This window comes from Pieris brassicae, chromosome 3 (assembly GCF_905147105.1).
Source record: "Pieris brassicae chromosome 3, ilPieBrab1.1, whole genome shotgun sequence".
Taxonomy (NCBI): domain Eukaryota; kingdom Metazoa; phylum Arthropoda; class Insecta; order Lepidoptera; family Pieridae; genus Pieris; species Pieris brassicae.
This window is the reverse complement of record NC_059667.1, coordinates 8,549,298-8,567,766: the sequence shown is the minus strand read 5'-3', so window position 1 is coordinate 8,567,766 and position 18,469 is coordinate 8,549,298. Positions and strand designations below refer to the sequence as shown.

Genomic DNA, 18,469 nt, shown 5'->3' with positions numbered 1-18,469 from the left:
GCATCACTCATGTCACGAAAGACAGTGAAAATATTTCTATTAATACTAAATTCCAAGGTTATGAGGATGATTTTATGAAGTCTAATCGTGAATATCTTCAAAAAAGATTATTGCGCAAACTGATATTGATACTTGAATGTCAATATATGATCTCATGGTTGAGATGTCGGGCGTGATTTCATAAAGGCATTTCGTTTATTACGAAATTTTAATATAGAGTAAAATGTATGAAGTCTAAAACTATATAGAAACACAAATAAAGAACTAGATTATTAAGTTTTGCTTGGCTAATTTGTCTAAAATAATTATGTATAGTTAATCCTCAAATACCAAGTACATTCTTATACCTATATATGTGCACTTTTCAATCTCTTGAAACTACTTATAATTTTAATTTAACATATATTTTCAAATAAACAAACGATTTATATTATACAGATAAAACGCAAAATAAATTTGAAAAAAAACTTATCACAGACTGATTCATCTCGGACGAGAAAACTCCTTCGGAAAATATGTTTTATTTTGCTAAAATAATAAGGGACCTTAAATTACGCGCGGATTAAACTTAATTTCGTGTCTGTTACCGTGGTTACGATTATTCTATTCAAAAATAATAGACAACCTAGATTGGAGAATGGATGTTTGAAGCTGTTTACGTTTTTAATTTACCAATTTCTTACAGTATTAACAAATAAATTAAAACATATTTTATAAACACGGTAAAATATATATTCTAAAGTTATGCGATACGTATCAACGCGCGGGCGGGCGGGCGGTGCTTTGATGTTTAAGCCCGCTTGTGTCGAACATACTCTAATTTCACGATGCGCGGTGTCGTATAAAAGCCTGCGCGTTCCATCTGAAAATCATTCCTACTTCACACTTCCATCGAGGATCATCTCACAATAATATCACAATAATATCTAGAAATGAAATCGGTGAGTTAAAATCGGCTCTATTATTTATTTATGGCTTATGTTTAGTTGTCAAACTTAATGTAAAAAGGTGTAGTAAATGTAGAGTAATAAAATGATTACTTCGATGTTTTAAAACAAGTCATAGGTTACAAGTGCAAAGATCATTATAAACATCTAGAATATTAGGTCTCTTATTTAATATATATTTCATTGTAAGCTTCTAAAATATTTCTTCCGAATACTTTTAAATGTACAGCTGTATTTATTGTAATGAATATAAAAATATAGATTATATAAACTTACTTTAATACCCTAAAATAATTAGTTAACAATATTTTTTTACAGTTCTTGGTCTTGTCAGCTCTCGTGGCGATCGCTTGCGGTGCGCCCCAATTCAATTACCCCCAACAACAGTATCAGCCACAGATCATCCCTATTCTGAGACAGTCCCAAGAACTCAACCCAGATGGCTCCTACCAATGGAGGTAGGTCTTGAATAAATCGGATGGATTTATTAAGATACTTATATTTAAATCTTTAGCAGCAGAAGTTTTGCTTCCATGAAATAAGGTCTCTTATGAGATCCATCCATGTCATACCCAATTCAAAGATAAAATATCTAAGGTGTAATTCCAACTGGTCCCCTCCCCAATCTCAGTTGGTACGGTATAGCTTACGTCCGATACCCAGAGAAACAATACTTCAGTCAGAATGTTTATAACTTTCCTTTTGCGGCAAATTTAAATACATTACCTTCAATGAAAAATACATTTTAAACCTGCTATAGCAATGTCCGGTAATGATATCATAAGGATTATCTTTCGTTTACAATAACTTTAATGTATAAACGCAAAATAAAATTTAAAATTAGAGTAAAACAACATGTAATATTCCCGAAAAAGATTAAGTACGTTTTTTCAGCCTTTTTCATAAGTATTTAACATTTTTAGGAGCCTAAATAGGAATATTTAATTTATAACAATTTTTATAAAAAATAGTATTAAAACTTCGATGAAACGTCTTCGATAGATTTAGATTTCTCTCTTTACAGAATATACGTTATAGTGCAGATCGATCAAAGGATTTTCCAAATTAAAATCAAAAATACACATTATGTAAAAATACATCACCATGCCAAAATAAAGCTAGATCATCATTAATCTACTTCATATAACCATATTGTGGTTTAAGTAATTGCATTTGTACAAAATATGTTTATTAAAGAACACTATATAAAGTGTAAATAACTGCATAAACTTTTGAATTTCGAATTAAGCCATTATGTCATATAGTACTGAATCTATGATAATTAATCATTTGCCTTTCGTTCCTAAAGTTTTCTGTCATTAACTGTAATATGTCTATACCTTAAAAAAATCTTCCAAGAATCAGGATTTCTAAAATAACGAATAATATCAAAAAATCCCAATAATGCAACAACAATAACACTGTATGTACCACATAAAGTATGAGTAACACTTTTAATTTCCCCATAAATTTTTGATTTTCGAATTACACCATTGTGTCATATAGTTTTGATTTATGATATTTTGCCTTTTGTTTCTAAACTTTTCTGTCATTTACGATAACATACTTTACATTATATGGCCTTCCGCTATAAGTCATTGGTCCTAAGATTAGTGAACCTAACAAATATTTACATTTTAATTTTTTAATTATATATTACATATTTTGTTCATGTGCAACTACTTAAACTACAAAATGGTTAAAGCTACGATTTGGGAAATAAAATTCTGTACTGTAACCAATATTAGGAGGTAAATCTAAGTATTTCGAAGATACTAAGAAGATTTTATACTATTTTTGATAAAAATTCCTTTAAATACTTAGGCATTGAATATCTGCGATTTTGTTGTTGTAATAGCATATTATTTTAGTAATAACACGACAAAGGAGTGCCTCTATGGATAACTAAGTGACATATTAAACCTTAAATTTTACGTATACATTGCCAAGCCCTGATTACGTAAGAAAATTGGCTTCGCCATGCATCTGATTATGCTCTTATGAAATATTTATGTCGAGCTATAATTTGTGTCTAATAAATTAAACTTAAGTTTAGATCCCAATTATTTCTTATGTTAATAATATTGTGTCACTGAGTTGCGTGGATTTTTATCGACTTCATAAAGTTACATTTTTTTGTATAATTTATTTAAACCAATACAAGTTGCTAAATCACTACATCTGTATACTGCTACTATGAATTAGTATAACTGGAGTCTCTCAGTGTTAACTTAATAATATTTCAGAATCGAAATATCTAACTAAGGTTAAAAAAATATTCTATAACCAAAATAGACCGCAGATTTTAGTCCTATAGCAAATATTTTAACGTAAAAAAGTATGTCGTTTTAAGTATGTTTTTAAAACACACCTGGTATTTATATACTTATAACATATATATTTATAACACATTTGGCATCTCACTTCTTAAAAGTACGTTATCTTTATCCCGGACTCCCTGACGATTTTGAGGATCTCAATCAGTTTTAAGTTATTAAGAAGATGTACTGTCACGAACACTATTAGGAATTCCATTGTGATCCTTGTAATTATTGAAAGACATTACTTGAGATGCCATAAATATATTACATACATAATTTACCACGCCTAACATTTGCAATGAATCATAGTCTGAAATCTTATTTGATGTTAATGTGTTCAATAGGTTAAATTAAATTAGTCTAAGAATATCTCGTTTAATTTCAAATAACACTAGAGATACGCTTTTAATTGCTATACAATCAATACAATTTATGAAGCTATAATATACGATTATGAATCTGTAATCTATGTCTATCTAATGTTAGTAACATTTAATTAATTAAATTTTATATTTCTCTATTTTCGTATATTGTGAATCCCACTTTTACTCAGATTTCATGTAAAAATATGACTGGATAACCGATACTAATAACTCTTACCTAACGCATAACCTATAAGTTAACTGTCTATAAAAATCTATACGATTGTATCTACTTTATATGCAATCAATTATAATAATTTTGATGGTTAGCAAAAATTCTCATTGCGTTTAGAATGGCCCTTGTAATTGAAGATCAATAATAATTTTCAAATTAGGGAAATCGTCCTCTCATTAATCACATAAGACCCTAAAAATGAAAAATAGGTTCGGTGTTCGCGTTCACTTTTAATTGTTTAATATTGTTATTAAACATTTTCAAAGACGAATAGGTAGAGCATATTCGTCTTCGGTATGTTTTTTTAAATCTGTTACTAAAGTGCAATTTGTTGATCATAGTATTTATTATGTATTACATTGTTGCTTACAAATAAACATGAAGTAAATTGTTTAGCGTCAAAAAATTTACTCATACTATTCAATTGTGTAAGCGATTGCAGGCGGATACTTCAAAACAGCTCAGTAATAGCGCAAATGTCCAAAATCTTCATTTAAACTGACGAATAGTTTCACAACATGCATTCTACGCCGCGAAACAAAGGATTCTTAAAGATTGACACTCTCATTAAATTGGTATTTAGATTTTCATCTAGTATTACCTATAATATGATTAATATACAGCTTAGATAATTACGTAATTAATTTTTCAATAAATCATGTTACTAATTATGTAAGGATGTGCCTTGTACATCATAAATGCGCGCGTGGTATTCCTAAGATATGAATGAAATCAAATTAAAATTTAACACTTGTGGGGAATGTATAAAAAATTTGGATAAGGATTCTTTATACAACATTTTCGTTAAGACTGTTGTTCGGCTTCTTATTAATACAGAAATTTCTAAAATAAATTCGAGTTTAAACTCGAACTAAACGTTTTACGTTTATATGTTATGTATGAGAAGATCTCAATTATCTCATGAGATATGAAAAACCTGGCCAGTTTCGCTTTATGAACGAGGAATATATTGCAATTGTGGCAGGTTTATATGCAGATGTCTTTGATAAGTAAACTCTTGAGGTAACTTATCCTTAAAATAATCTTGTGTGATTCATATTTCTATGAAATTTTTACCTTCTTGTATAAAATATTATTGTAACAAAAATATGGTTAACACAATCGAAATGAACTACCTAATAAATCGTCACAGTTATACTAAAAATCTTCTTCTGTAAATTTTAAACTCAACTTAATTTTTGACTCAACTTAACTTAATGGCTCGTATATGTATGAAATATGAGCAACACAGTGTTAATATATAAAAATAATTCGTATTTTAGTGTAATTGAACTCCTTCTTTAGAAATTAAAACTGTATGTTAATATATCTTGTAAATTATTTATTTCAGAATATAATTTGGGATCATGACTGTTTTCAACTCATGTACAATATATATTTCACTGAGCGTTATATTTATTTGTTTACAGTTATGAAACTGGAAATGGAATCGCGGCTCAAGAACAAGGCTACCTGAAGAACCCTGGTATCAAAGATGCCGAAGCGCAGGTCGCTCAGGGTTCCTTCTCCTACACCTCACCCGAGGGTGTCCCCATCTCTTTGAACTACATCGCTGATGAGAACGGTAAGTTTAATAATGGAAAAAATGTACACATTTACGATCACAAGTACGAAAGAGCACTGTAGCACAGTTAAAATAGACTGATTTAATTTTGATGAATAATATACATGAAACTTACGGAAAGTACGCATTATATGAAAATCAATAAACATATTCTAAGCAGATGATACCGTATGACTTGAACTTGTTACGGGCGTATATTCTGGTGAAAACACAATAATTGTTTTTCGTTTCAATTATATACATAAGGATGGATGACGAATTGTTTATAACATTATTTATAAAATTCTAAACTGATGATATTGGCATAATTGCCTATTAAAGAGATCTAGGCGTTAAATATTACTGTTCTAATAAAAAAATCTTGGTAAAATAAAAATAAAATTATATACGTAGTTGCGAATTAAATTGACTATCAACTTATAAACTATTTCTTACAGGTTTCCGTGCTGAAGGAGCTCACTTACCAACACCACCCCCAATCCCAGAGGCCATCGCCCGCGCTCTCCAGTACATTCAGTCTCAACCCCAACAACCTCAACAAATTTTCCAAGCACAGCCATTCAGAGGTTAATCGCTTGATTACACGGCCATAACGAAACGATTACTAGTTTAAACATAACTGTGATGTATTTTATAATATAAGTGTACAAGATTTAAAAAATAAAGATTCTATTTAAATATGTATATTTTATTATCAATTAAGGAAAAACTATTTAATCTTTAATAAGTCCATCAAGAAAAAAACGTAGCAATTCTTAATAGACCGACAGCTTCTGGCGTTGAGTGTTATGAGCTGTGTTATCAAAGAACAGGTGAGCCTCCTGCCCGTTTGCGTTTGTACTTTAAAAAGGTACATTTTGTAATAAGTCGTTTCTTCTAAGATCTTTTATAATTACATCCAATTTACCAACTTACTACACGATATGTATATATGTCTGTGCCATGTGCATGTTGTTTACGATATGTTTTGATTCGATAATCGAAAGCTTCAGATGCTAGTATTTAGACTATAGTAAACAACACTCACTTTGTTTACCTTGGAAGTGTCGTGTCGGAAACTGGAGGTACAGAAGAGATTACCTCACGCATTGCCAAGGCCCGAGCAACCTTCGCACAATTTTGGCCTATATGGCAGTCATGGATGTTGACACTTTGACCTAATGTTAAAATATTTGGCTCCAGCATCAAATCTGTGCTGCTCTATGGGCTTGAGAGGGAGAGTTTGGAAGGTCACTAACGACATCTTGCACCGGCTCCAAGTCTTAGAAGTATTTTGGCGGGCCTGAGATGATCTCTATCGAGCAACTTTGGTAGCGCTTCTGAGAAACTCCGATAAGCCAGCTGATCAAACGACGCAAATGGAAATGGTTAGGCCATATACGCATATGAGATTTCAACTATATCCCCGCAGGCGCTTGGTTAGAACCCGCAAGGAAGGCGGGATCGCTACTCTCCTCAGCAAACCTAGCGTCGTACAGTTGCAGATGAGGGAAAGGGAGCCGGAAAGACTTATATAGATTTTATTTATTAACACTTCGTTACACTACAATATAAACAAAAATTGAACATAATTAAATCAAAAGGAGGGCAACTGGCGGCCTTATCGCTTTCGAGCGATCTCATCCAGGCAACCACTGTGAATAGAGAAAAAAATAAATAAAAATATATTAAATTATATCTTATGTATGGCAAGAAGTGTGAAATACGAGGCCCATGATGCCCCATCTAGGAGTTATAGACCATTGAGTCAAGTCACAATGATGAGGAAATAGAGACAATTATTAAAATAACCTAACAAAATTTTATTAAAAAAAAATATATTATTTAAAACGCTGACCGTAGGTAAGCTAAGAGTTTGTCACTAAAATAGAATAGATGTACTCTTCCAATAAAAATAATAATAACTGCTATTTTAATAAATGGATATATAATAAAAAAATCAATTAATCAATTATCTTTAATGAACAAATTGTTACTTTGATCCAAAATTACGAGGAATACTTTTAGGTAGGTAGCATGTTTTGTTAATATGTAGTTGCAAATTATATATATTGTGTCCATTACATTACTTAAAAGAAATAAATAAATATAATTCAAGGTAAACTCATTTTTGCGTAGGCAAGATGATCATGTAATGAAATAGTAAAAAAACTCTTTTTGAACTTTTGAAGAAAACACAAAAACTTATAATTTTAAGTCTGATTTGTTTGTGTAGGAATATGACTACTTTCTTGCCACAAAATACAGAACCTTTGTTTTATTTTACGACTCATTCAAAACAAGTGTATCCTTATTCGTCTTAGCAATCCTGCATTCTTTATATGAAACCATTATTGCTACTGTAAATTTATCAGGCGCAATGTTTTTCAATGTTTCACTTTTTTTTTAAATTACTGTTAGCGTTTTCCCTAAACATAATTCTGTGGTCATAGATCAGACAATGATAAGTACATTTTTTCTCAGTATGACTTATGATATTCTGACATATGGCCACAGAATTATATACGCATTGTTATTCTTATTGTAACCTAGCAATCCTGCATTTCTTATGTTAAAAGTCTTATTGCCGATATTTTTAAAATAGTAGCAATCTTTGAATAGAAACAAATTGTTTTAGTTGAATCTGGCTTTGCTCGCCTTTTTAATTGAACCTAGGTTTTAGTTCTTAAAAGAAAATTTAAAGAAAGTTGCATAAATGTGTAAGAAACTGTTGCTTTACATTAAATTAATTTATACCATTTCTCATATTTTGATGTAACAAGCCGTAGTCAATGTGTAATCAAATGCATATATCTGGCAAACACATTTATAAATATAAACAAAAACTGGTGTAATAATTATTTTCCTTATAAAACTTGTTTATAATCTTCTTTATCTTACGAGACATTTTCCTTAAAAACTCAAAAAAATGTCTATGATATTGTTCAAATCATTTCAAAATGCACAAAATTGTTTTGGTTTTATTCTGATTGTTATCAATAAAGCGACTTCAGAAGATTCAGACGTTGTATTCAAAAAATACTATATCAAGTAAGTTCTTTTGTTTATTGAACAGGAGGCAAAGGTATGCCTGCCATGCCTGCGTCTCTCAATGCCAGAGGGCGACATCGGGTAGTACAAAATTTCTAATTGTAAAAAAATTGAAATGTTGTGCTACCATCAGCATCAAATGCATTTTTATCCATAACATGTTCAATTATTAAAAACCGACTGTATCACTTAGAGTTGAGACTAATCGAAAGCTAACAATACCGTATCTCTAAGTAACTTTATGTCACTATTTTTAGTTTATATACATCAGTTATAACGAAACAGGAGCATTGTATAATTAAATGATGGCCTACCCAATGTAGAAATCCGTGAACTATCTGGTATCTATATCGCAGTAAAGTAGTTAAATCAGAGAGTTAATTGAATCTCTAGACAGTTAATTAGAGATCGATATTCAATCAAGTCGCTAGCATTTTAATTTAAATAAAGCAGCGTGTTGCAATGTTCCAGAAATCAATAAATGGAAAAGAATATTCTCATATGGCTGTAAGTAAAAGTAACATTTTCATTTGCCAAACAATCTGAAAATATAAACTTTTGTGGTTCCAAAACCACACATGGTTTATGAGTCCAAGGTCATTTCATATGTCGTACTAGTATAAAAATAATATTTAATTTTCACTCACCTTTTTATAATTTTTTCGTAAATCCAGTACCTCATTAACATAATGCTATTACTGGAGCTTAACGGGCATACAACTTTTTACCCTAAGGTGAGCACGAAGATACACGCTAAATGAGTTTTTTGTAAATCTACCCATACGATGGAGGAAAACTTCATGAGGTAAGAAGCACAAAAATCTGAACAGAAGGCTGCTAAAAATATAAGCAACAGAAACCTGAGGACAGGAATGGTGGTGGCGACACCCGTATCTTCATCGGACCAGTTTTACTTTATTTTTACGCACTACTGCGAAATGAGTTTGAGCGAAATTTTGCCAGTCGTATGAGACATTCGTCCAATCTGGCTATGGTAATTATGAAATGGGTTCATCTATATGCTACATATTTTTGGATTATTTTATTCTGCATCGAAAACTGATATCAATAGAGATTGTGTGCTCTGGTCTGATGAAATTAATGTCCAGCCATAACTTTTGTTACAAATAAAATGCATTTTTTTTAAATGAAGTAATGTAATATTATTAAAATTTATATATATTTATTACAGTCTAAAGTCTAAAAATTAAAAAAAAAAATCGGAATTGCCACCTTTGGCTTTTATACAGGCTTTTAATCTATGGATTTACGCACAGTTTCCTAGGGAAATTTCGCTACTGCTTGCTCCAAAGATTTTTTAAGAGACTCAATGTCGCTGTGCCGTTTAGAGCAGACCATGTCCTCTAAAACTGACTATAGTTTGAAGTCTAAAGGGTTGAGGTCTGGGCCGGTCTGGGACGGACTGGCCTTCATCTAGGCCAGTCTTCTGCTCTTAATAAAGTCCGGAACGTTAGTTTCAAGCTGGGCTTGGGTAGTTCGTGCCTTGTGACCAGATGCAGAACCCTGCTGGAATGTCCACGGTATATTTTGAAAAGTTTATTACTGAGAGGTTTTACAACATGAACCAAGACTGTATCTTAATATATCACAGACGCAGGATGATGACCACGTTGTACCTTTCCGACCACTTGAGCAGCTTCTATAGAACTGTGAGCGTACACTTTATCATTTTGCTTATTGTAGTGGTTTTCAATTTTTTTCATCCGTAAAGAGGATATTTCTTTCCTTTTCACCTGCATATCGCGACCGAAGGCGTTTTGATGGATCCACTTTCTATAATTGTAAAGATTAATTTATGACTTATTCTGTTTATTTTTTGCTTCCTAATGGGGTTTCGAATAATTTTAGCTTTAACAGCCTAAGTAATTCTAACAGCAAGCGGTCCCCCCAAACTTTTCTTGTCCTCGACAGACGAAGTGTTGTTATATCTGTTGATAGTACGTTATGCGAACCTATGGCTGATACCAAGCTTTTGAAATGTGTGGAAAATGACTGACGGCTCCATACTCACTTTGTGTAAGGCGATCACTGCAATCCTATTTTCTTTAACACCCCATTCCAAATTTTTCTTTGATAATGAACACGAAAACATATGTGAAATGGCGCAAAATTGAAAGAATTTTTAAAACGTGTTCCAAATTCAAAATAATTAAAAAGTTAAAAAAGAGGAGTTTTTATATGACAGTATTTATGGCTAGTTATAATTCATCACATTTTTATTGACAAGTACGTAATTTTTTTTAGATCACAGCTAATAAGATAAAGAAGACGGATTTATTCAAACACTTGGGATCTTAAGGTGTATTCTTTGAAATACAAACTTTTTATCAGAGGTTGAAATGGAAAATAAATCACTTTTCTGAATATTGTGATTTTTTTTATATACCACAAACTTTTTCGATTAACCACACCCTACTTAGCATTTGACATAATTATTCCAGTCGATTTTCTACACTTTCATAAAGTTTAAACAATCTATAACTAATTTTAAGTAAATCACATTTTCAGGCATTCTGATAATTCAAAAACAAGCGCGAAATCGTAGAATTCTTATATACTTTATTTTAAACGCAAATTACTCAAAGAAAATTTTAAATGTCTTTTTAATTTATCGATATTTATTAAATACATAAAAAAGTATTACGAGCTCAGAAATTTAGGGGTAATTGTATTAGATTCTTATGTAATTCTCCAAAGTACTTTAGCTGACTTTATTCGTATAGGTAGCCAAGTATACTTATGAACGTCAACAGTAAAGATGTCTGATTAGGACAACTGTGAGTTAGCTTAAGCCTAGTGCGACTTAAACATTAATTTAACTACAGACTCAAAAGACGCTTGGCTCTGACAGACGCAAAGTCGTAACTTCTCTTCGTGGTCAGGGTTTCAATCTAAGTCCTGAATAAATATAATTATTTTTAATTTAATTTATTATTAAAATAATAATAACAACATAGCTCAGAGGCCAACCATAAGCATTCTTAAAACAGTCCAGTTGATATTCTGATGAGTTTAGGTTCTTAAATTCAATAGTCTTTTTTACGTTCCATGAACTATAAACTGAAACATATTGGAATCGCAAAACCTAACAAAAGAACGATAAGTTTGTTTGTGGTTTCTATGTAAGTTTAGAAATTTAACAGTCAAACTTGTTTCGACATATTCTATAATAATAAATAAAATATAAAAATGTTTTGAAATAATTCATGAATCACAATAATCTATTATGTTTTTAGTATATGATTATTTAACAAAAATCTATCCTTTGATACATTTTAAACGTTTAGTTCTCTAGTGATTTGATAATTGACCTTGTTAAGACACAGTATAATAGGTAAAAACTTAAAAAAAATAGACACACCCCGCATTTTACAATAAAAAAGAATTCTATATCACTAGTATTTTTATAATTAAAATTTTCTTTATTTAGTTCATGAATTACCACCAGGCACATAAGAAGTCCAATTTCTTCTCAAAGAACTATTTAAAAAGAATGTCGTTGATCTTATGGCAATATCAGAACGAATTTTGAAAATTGCAATGACACAATCAACACAAAATGGTCACACACCGTACGCACTGCCCTAAGGTATACGTCAGTAACACCGATGTGAATTCTTTCTACGCAGACCTTAGAAGAGCTATAACAAACTACACACATAGAAATCTTATCGTCGTGGGAGATTATAATGCTCTACTGGTAGCAGAAGAAACCATAATTGTATAAGGAAAATAAACAAAAAAATTGAACCATGAATTGAATGATCGGTACTGTGTTCTACTTCTACTCTGGCCTCGGCTTAGAGTAGAAGTAGGACACAGTACCGACAGTAGTAGAACAGAAGTAGAGAGAGCCTATTTCTTGGAAAGTTTCTGCTAACGTTTGTTCGACGATGCGGGATGTAAAAACATCTTCGATTGTATAAATGACTTGACCGACCAGAGGAATGTTATACGTTCTATAGTTCCCGGCCAATCCACATTTCTGTTAATTACTTTAAATAAAATGTTACGCGTGTTATTCTTACACGCTTTAGAAGTTAAACTTCTTTTGCGTAACAAGATAAAAATATTTTCAAAAATTTTGTTGTTTGTAGAAAAAACGACACTAAGAATAACAATAGTAGTTTACGCAACTGTCATATAATAGAGGGTATTAAAACATGAGTGTAGTTTGTAATCTTCCAAATTCAGATTCGTACACGGGACATTGCTTCCGCAGAACTTCTGCGACCTTACTAATCGATGCTGGAGGAGACATAACAGCACTAAAGTGTCACGGAGGGTGGAAGTCAACAACAACAGTGCAGAAGGCTATATAGACGATTCTATAACTAACAAAATCTTAATATCCAATTCAATACTCAAGTCCATAGAAAATAATAAAAATGAAATTAATATAAACGTTCCATTGTCAACCCCGACAACGACTAGCTCTTGTAGCGCCTCCCAGCCTGTTATTCAGCTCATATTGCAGTATTCAAAATGTGAATAATTATTATAATAAATAATTTGTTTCTTTTATATTGCATTTTATTTAATGTAGCCATGAGATTAAATAAGGTAGTGTATTTAACTGCATATAATTAGGTATTAAAACACTCGTGTAATCTTATTTTGAAACTCGCCTGCGGCTCGTTTTAATTCCCTCTATTATATAACAGTTGCATAAACTACTATTAATACATTGACAATTTTATATATTTTACCTTACAATAATATTATAAAGTTGCGCCTGTTATAAAACTTGCGCAATTATTGAAGTTGTACATCTTTTGGCGCGTTAGGGAAAAATGCACACGCACACCGTGACAAAAAACCGACACCCTGAAGTTAGCTATAGTCAACATTTTATTTGTTTGAAGTTATAATTCTCCAAAAATGATGAGAGTAAATTATTTTCTATTGTTAGGGTCGTTTTTTCTACAAAATAAGGCAAAATAAATAGTTTTTTCGACGAAATATAAAATTTTTGAAAAGATTTTTATCTTGTTACGTATAACTTCGTTACCCAAGTATAACTTCTAACGCAATTAAGGCATATCCATGCTTGTCCTTTATTGCTTCTTGCAGCTATGAATGAGGTTCTCTGCCCAGTTAACGAGCGTTGTCTTGCTCAAAGGGTAGATAATAGGTGCGTTATTTGAAGGCGTATACTTGGGACCCTTCAACCTAAACCTTCGGAAATCTCCCAGAACAGCAGATTACGCCAGATTACCCTTTTTTAGCTGTAGGAGTTGACTACGCAGGTCCATTTGTTATCGCAAACGACTAGAATGGAGCATAAATAATGTTATTTGTGAATAATTGTTTGCTTGTGTTTCAAATGTATAGAATTTAGAGACTATTAGTGACGTAACTAAAAAAAGCATATATACAAAGTACTCCTTTTAATATCGCAAAATATTGTACATTATATTGACGCCAAAATGAGAAAACCCAATGAACAATGATATAAAAATGACAGATTACAATTTCAAATATAATATTTTGATAATTTTCAATTGTAACAGTATTTATGGCCAGACTAAGTATATATTAATGTATACTGTGTTTTGTGTTTATGTTTCAATGTGTATGTATTAACGAATACACAGAAGCCAATAAACTTAACTTTTACATTAATAAGCAAATTAATAAATAAAAAATGATTTATGAGAGTGATTTATCTATATTTATTACAAATACAAAAGACGTACTAGGAGCATAGAACTTAGTCGGTAATATTGGATTAGAATCTAATATACAAGTTTTAAATTAAATATTCATGTGATATTCCATAGTGTCGATGACTTGTTCGGCACTTCAATAGGATAAGGAATGAGGTCCTCAGATACAACTGGATATAAGATGTGTGCAGTTGTCCTCGTATAGACTTGAAGTGATGTGTTGATTTATTTTTTGTTAATTTATTAGTCCAGCTTACTTAAGATTCAATGATTATTTGGTAAGTTTTTTATTTTACTCTTTATATTCTTGTAATTTACCAATGGTTATGATGGATGCTTAATTCATAGTATTTTTTTAATTCATAGGTTCTTAGGCCATCAAATAGATACAGTTATTATTTCGCCCAAAATTTAACCGAGTAACCCTCAGGTTTATATTTTTATATATGACATAGATTATATAGAATTCGCATTTTACTATATTTTAATACTTAAATACATTGTTTTTTGTTCCTGTTTAGTTTTGTCTTAATAAATATGTATAACATGTATTTTTGCACTACTTGCCTACCTTATGTAATTTAATACATTTTTATTTTTTCTTTACTCACAGTGGTTGCCTGGAAGAGATCGCTCGTAAGCGATAAGGCCGCCAGTTGCCCTCCTTTTGATTTATGTTCAATTTTTTTTATATTGTAGTGTAACGAAGTGTAAATAAATAAATTCTAATCAGTTTCCTGATATTTTCTGAGATGTTTATAAAATGTATTTTTTTAATATGTATGCTAAAACTCTATACACTACGTAAAATTAAAGAATTTAATTAAAGAACCGTGTTAGTAACCATGGTAACGATAGATATATTGCCAAATGTAACCATAGCAACAAAAACTATAGTCCACGTTTCAAATGTTTTCAGATTATGACTATATCACGTGACTTCAGGATCGTATTATTACTAATTCTAATGTGTACTAAAAGCATACATGCTCTGGACAGGTTAGAAAATTTCGCAATAAATAACAATGGATTAGGACAATACAGTTTTGAGTAAGTATTATTTCGTTAATTTACACAAACTGGTAGTATGTTAACGGTCATGTTAGCTTGGTGATTTAATAATACGACGTGACTCTTTATTGATTCTTTGAAGTGGATTGTTAAACTACATTTACCTGTTTTCAAAAGTGATTTGGTTTATGGAAAGACACCAGTGCAAATATAAATATTTACAATGTGATGTCGGCATAATTGGCAAGATAATCTATTGTACATAAGGATTAAACAGCCTCTTGCCTATTTCACCCCAAATTATAGACAAGCTTTTGGAATATTGATAAGGATTTTCAGTTATAAATGTATAATTAAAGTTTGTCTCAACACAAATAACACCACAGCGTAAATATATATTAAATTGTTGTACAGAATTATTATTTAGACAGTTCGTGTATTCCAAATAAGCTCAGAGACCAGTTTTTATCGACTTCATTAAATATATTAATAGCAATTCACGATTAATGATTAATTTTGACATTAATAAGAACATTACGATCCCTCGAAGAATGTATTTAATTCAATGTTGTCATCATACTGATTTCGAGATAAATACAGTTTATTTCTTCTACTATAATTATGAGCAGACATGGAAGCATATCATTATAGGTTTGATTATTTTCTAGGTTTCAAACGTCGGATGGAACGCATAGAAACGAAGTTGGTGGATTGTATCCACGCAATGGCGGCTTTAATTACGCAGTGAGAGGCGAATATGATTTCATAGATCCACAGGGATTTCACCATTCCTTAAAATATATCGCTGATGAGAATGGGTTTCAACCAATAGTTAATAGTTTTAGATTTAATGACAGACGAATAATTTGAATCAATGATGATATAATGCCGATATTTTTTAACATACTTGTTTTCTGTTGCTTAAAAGCTTAATTTTTTTAGATTAGTGTATCAAAATAAATACGTTTTAGATATACTCGTACGTCTTTAATTTGCTTAATGAACTTAATGACTACTTTTTTTAAGATTACAGATTAGATTATAAAAAAATTCAAAAAACAATTGCTTATTGCAATAAAATGAAGAAAGGTAAAAGTGATTTTCCTACAGTACATTTATTCTAAATTACTTTCAAGTTAAAAACACGTTACCGTGGAAAATATTGCGATTATTAATTACTACACATTTTCCTATGCCTATTTAAATTTTAACCTAGATATGTATATAATCGGTTTGAAAAAAATACGTGAATTTTTACTTTTTAAATAATTAAAAAATCATCACTTTTAACATATCAATATCCTATTACCATTGAAATATCGTCAAAGAGAAGAGCTGTGGAGAACGATTTGTGTTCTGTGAAAGTTCATAAAATATAATACAAACTTGTTTCGAATAGGGTTTTAGTAATTAGATTCGATATATTTTATACAATAATATCTCAAATAATAATTCAATGCTAACTATGTTAATTTTATTGTCACATAACAATAATTAAACATTTATAAATTAATATACAATATAGTGAATATTGTCTCTGGTCTAACAGTACGCCATCTTTGTTTACTTTTTAAATAATTCCAGAATAAATGGGCTTTACAAGTCTCTTTCTTTAATCGGCAGCTCATGTTTGAGCGTCTTGGTCAGCAACGGAGCACCTAGAGCTGACTATCTGTTTCCACCGGTTTCAGTCCAGCGCCTCTCTTTCCAAATACATGATAAAAATTCAATTTTAGACAAATCAGTTTATACATTTATTATATCTTAATATTTATAAATCTCCTGTCACGATGTTTGTCCGCGATGGACTCCTAAACTACTTAACCGATTTTAAATTTAATTAGCACACCGTGAGCAGTCTGGTCCAAGTTAAGAGATAGGATAGCTTAGATCTTTAATTATAGTCGCAATTTTATTTTCGCACAATTATCTGTTAACTCCAAAAGATTCTAACAGATGTTGATACTTTTCGACTGGATTGAGTAAGTAATCAATAGATGGCACTGCTATGGTAAACCGACAAACGTGTCATATAAGCTACAATTCAATATCATGATTACCACGTGTTATTGAGGCTAAAGTATAAATTAAATTTATTCGAACGAAATACCGTGAAATTCAATTATTTTTACTTTTGAAATTTTTGGTGTTAGCATAGCCGTTGTTAGTGTGTAGTAGTACTTAGACCGTAGTAGTGTTACTTAGACCGAAGTGTAAATCAAATTCAAATTATAGTGACGATAATACAGTGGAATTATTCTTTCGTGTCACGGTATTAAGGCTAACTAAAACCACATTAAGGAAAAACGGAGTTCGCGGGGGCAGCTAGTAACTTTATAAATTGTTGTTTAAATTCAAGCTTCTTGACAACATCGTATACCTGTTCTTCAAGAAAATTAAAAAAGGCTTAATTAGATCAATTTTAAGAATCACTGCGTCTGCGCAGTTACAATCAAGTACCAGTCTTACATGTGTAAGTTTTAACCGGTTCTTTTAATTGATTGTTAAAGTTTATAAAAAAGTGTACACTAAATAGCGAAATGTTAAATGTCATGTTTAATGTGATTTTAGGTTATTTTATTTAAGTGTAGTCGGTAGCTCATGTCTCAGCGCCGTGGTCAGTAAGGGGACATCTGATTCCACGGGTTTCTGTCCAGGGCCTCTCTTATAACAGTGAATAGTTTTGAGGACGTTTTATCTGGTTTGTGACTGGCTAATTTGCCTTCTCTGTTACGAACCTTGAAAAATTTCTCAAAGTTCTCAACGCCTCTGTGTGTTATTAGTGAAGTAAATATTATGGATAAATTAAAGAAATAGACTCATTAAGATTAAAACATGGTTTTCTAGTTATTCTACGAAATATTTATAAAACTGAAATACCAAATACCTGTTATACAATTTATTCTCATTACACTCGTGTCACTTAAGACATAAACTTTATTTATTAGTAAGACTTTTGAATTATAAATAAGATCTGTTATATTAGCGATGTATGTGACGTAGCCAAATAGCTTAATTAGCCCTTCATTCAACAAGCCTTTTAACTAAACGGCGCCGTTTAACTAACGGCCTGAAAGATATTCAGCCGTAGCGTTTGTTACAACATTTAAAAAACTGGATAGCTAAAGCTTGGGCCATTCGTACTATAGAGTCATTATTTGTCACTACACTCTTCCATTTTACTTGTTGTTTTTCATGAAACTCTGGATAACACCATCAAAGTTGTGGTTTGCCGACGCCATATTGACAGTTTAAAGAGTTTCGTTTCAAGTTTGAGAGTGACAGAAA

At 31.1% G+C, this 18,469-nt stretch overlaps 1 protein-coding gene and 1 long non-coding RNA gene across 2 annotated transcripts; both read left to right on the top strand.

The window, feature by feature from the left end:
- The first annotated feature begins 867 nt into the window (after nucleotides 1-867).
- LOC123707034 (endocuticle structural glycoprotein SgAbd-2-like) lies at nucleotides 868-6,128 on the top strand. The gene is made up of 4 exons (XM_045656787.1): nucleotides 868-941; nucleotides 1,266-1,405; nucleotides 5,296-5,450; nucleotides 5,888-6,128. The coding sequence occupies exons 1-4, from the start codon at nucleotides 933-935 to the stop codon at nucleotides 6,019-6,021; spliced, it is 438 nt and encodes a 145-aa protein (XP_045512743.1). The 5' UTR covers nucleotides 868-932; the 3' UTR covers nucleotides 6,022-6,128.
- Nucleotides 6,129-14,339: 8,211 nt separating this feature from the next.
- On the top strand, nucleotides 14,340-15,898 carry LOC123707710. Its single transcript, XR_006753520.1, has 3 exons — nucleotides 14,340-14,448; nucleotides 15,090-15,220; nucleotides 15,850-15,898. It is a non-coding gene; the product is annotated as an uncharacterized LOC123707710 (long non-coding RNA).
- Nucleotides 15,899-18,469: the final 2,571 nt, after the last annotated feature.

Excerpts from the sequence above, each read along its gene's own strand:
- LOC123707034 (XM_045656787.1), top strand. Across the intron at positions 1,406-5,295 it reads GATGGCTCCTACCAATGGAG|TTATGAAACTGGAAATGGAA; the intron begins GTAGGTCTTGAA and ends ATTTGTTTACAG. Across the intron at positions 5,451-5,887 it reads CTACATCGCTGATGAGAACG|GTTTCCGTGCTGAAGGAGCT; the intron begins GTAAGTTTAATA and ends TATTTCTTACAG.